General features: G+C 39.4%; 1 protein-coding gene across 1 annotated transcript; it reads right to left on the reverse strand.

Annotated features, from left to right (window-relative positions):
* Nucleotides 1-1061: 1061 nt before the first annotated feature.
* LOC148938762 (uncharacterized) lies at nt 1062-1979 on the reverse strand. The gene has a single exon (XM_089107555.1). It carries the CDS (start codon nt 1977-1979, stop codon nt 1062-1064), a length of 918 nt encoding a protein of 305 aa, XP_088963681.1.
* Nucleotides 1980-2331: the final 352 nt, after the last annotated feature.

Here is a 2331-nt window from a genome sequence, read left to right on the forward strand (position 1 = left end):
TTTTCTTGGGCGTCAGGGTACTGGGTCCTCGTAATTACATTGTCATCCGTTGGAGGATTCTGTTGATTAGTTTCCACTTGGGGTTTTATGTGGTGATGACGAGCTTGATTTGGAATCGCAAAATATGCGGGTTGGGATGGTCCTTCGTTGTAGCTATTAGTGAGAAGATTTTCCAAATGGGGACTGAGGGGTAGGTTAATTTCAACAGTAAAATATGTTGCAACCATTTTTTCTAGGTTTGAGCAGAAATCTCTTTGTTTCTGAAGTTCTTCGGTAATTTTGGCATGGTTCTCCTTTAGTTGTTTCTCTAAGCTGTCCTGTTGCAGCTGAATTATTTCTTTCTGTGCTTTTAAGTGATCTTATTTATGCTGCAAGTCTAGGATCTTTGCTCGTTGGGGTGCCAGGGCTTCTTGTACTGCCAGAACAGTACTGTTTCTATAATCTTGTACTTTTTTTACCAATTTCCTGCATTTTATCGTATAATACTTGTAATTTTAGGATCTGGTCGGGATAATTATATCCCTCGACAAGCATGGCGTCGCTTATTGATTCCATTTCATTTTGGATTTTGGCGGTCTGTTCTATAACTTCCATAAACTGGGTTTCAATCAACTTATCCATTTGTTTAGCTATTAAAATCTCATTTATTCTTTTTTTCATTCTTTCTTGGGAGGCCTTTACTTCACTAAGGGATTTAAGTGTGGCTTCTATCATATTCTAGATTTTAACTCTTTCTGATACTAATTTTGCAGAGTCATCGAGAAGTTTTGATCTTATTTGAAATAGTTGATCCATATTTGTTCTGTTAGTAACGGGGTTGCACTGGGTATTTTCCTTTCGGAGGAGGGTTTGAACAATTCTTGTTCTTCTTCTATCTTCGGGGTTCTTTACCAAGCCGGGATTTAGTTTATCTGGAAAAATTAACTATTGACTTATTTCGACCTTTTGTGGGTGACTTTCATTGTGATGTCCTACTCATATATTCTTGTTTTAATTTTTTTTTCTTCAAACTGCTCATTTCGATTTAATATTAATTTATAAGTTTTTGAGGTACTTGTTTCCTAGACATATTTCCATTTATCAGGTCTTTTGATTATTCTGCCAGACTTCGTGGTAACTTCCTGTTCGTTTTCTGGCGTTTTACTCTTTTTTGACTTTCCCATAGAGATTAGGTCAAATTTCTTGTATTGTTTCAAAAGGAATTTCTGGTCTTTTGCCTTAGCCTGTTTTGCATGGGCGGCAGCCGAAGTAGGTTTTTGTTTTTGTGCGTCTTGGGGCTCATCTTCGGATTCAGTAGAACTAGTTTCTGAGGATTCATCATTAGGGCTTTCTGGGGTTGTCCTTTGAGATTTTGGGGTATCACCCGCTCTTGCTTCATATATCTCATCTCCTCTGGAGGTAGAGGGTTTATTTTCCATTTCCTCACGCTGAAGTCCTGTTTCGGATGAGTTAAAAGATTCCTGGGAACTCTGGGAGGAGTCAAATACCTTTGAAGAATGCCTCCACTGCTTGAATGCCATATCTTCCGGGGGGTGAGGTGTATTTCGTAGCATGGTCTGTTTCCAGGAGTAGGATTCCTTGGGTTTTACTTTAGACACCGTTATGTGATGGTATTGTCCCAAGTTTTCATCTTCAGGGTGTTCCTGTGTCCACGGCAAGGTACTTTGCCTTGTTTTTATCGGATAATTAATAATGTCCATGGCCTCTCTCAAGCTTTTTCTATTTGTATCTCTAGGGGGAGTCTTCCTCCTTTTTGCACCTGGAGTTTCCACGGCTCTGTTTAACTCCTCCTGTAGCGACAGGGGCCTGTCTATTGGGGTTGCTGGGGATACCATGTCATCAGGAAATCTTTTGGGGGGGCATGGGGTCGAAATTCTATCGGGGAAAAATTGAGATGTTGGGGAGAGCGTATAATCCAATTCTTGCTCCAAGCTTTCTGTGGATGAGCTCTCTGGGTTTTTTGGGGTTCTAGCAGGCATGGGTATTAGGGGTTTTCTTTTAGGGATGACTAGGTTTTTCATGCGTAAAAATTCTTCAAAATCTTCCTCTTCGCTATGGTTTTCAAAGTAGTTTTGTTTGAAATTAAAGGGCTTTAATTCGGATAACCTGGACTTGGGAAATTGATTTTCCGCGTTTGATGAATCTGAAGATGAAGGCTTGGCTGCCCACTTAACGGGGTATTTGGCACCTTTCATACGGCTTAAATGTGCTTCGTACGTTCTTCCATTTTCGGGATTTATCATTTTAAAAGTAAAATCGTTTTCATATTTTTTTATTATTCTGTAGGGTCTTGAATATTTATTGGAAAGTTTTTTGCCTTCCAGTTTAGCT

Source organism: Artemia sp. Qi Xiang Cuo, unplaced genomic scaffold, assembly GCF_049724085.1.
Source record: "Artemia sp. Qi Xiang Cuo unplaced genomic scaffold, ASM4972408v1 HiC_scaffold_2963, whole genome shotgun sequence".
NCBI classification, from domain to species: Eukaryota; Metazoa; Arthropoda; class Branchiopoda; order Anostraca; family Artemiidae; genus Artemia; species Artemia sp. Qi Xiang Cuo.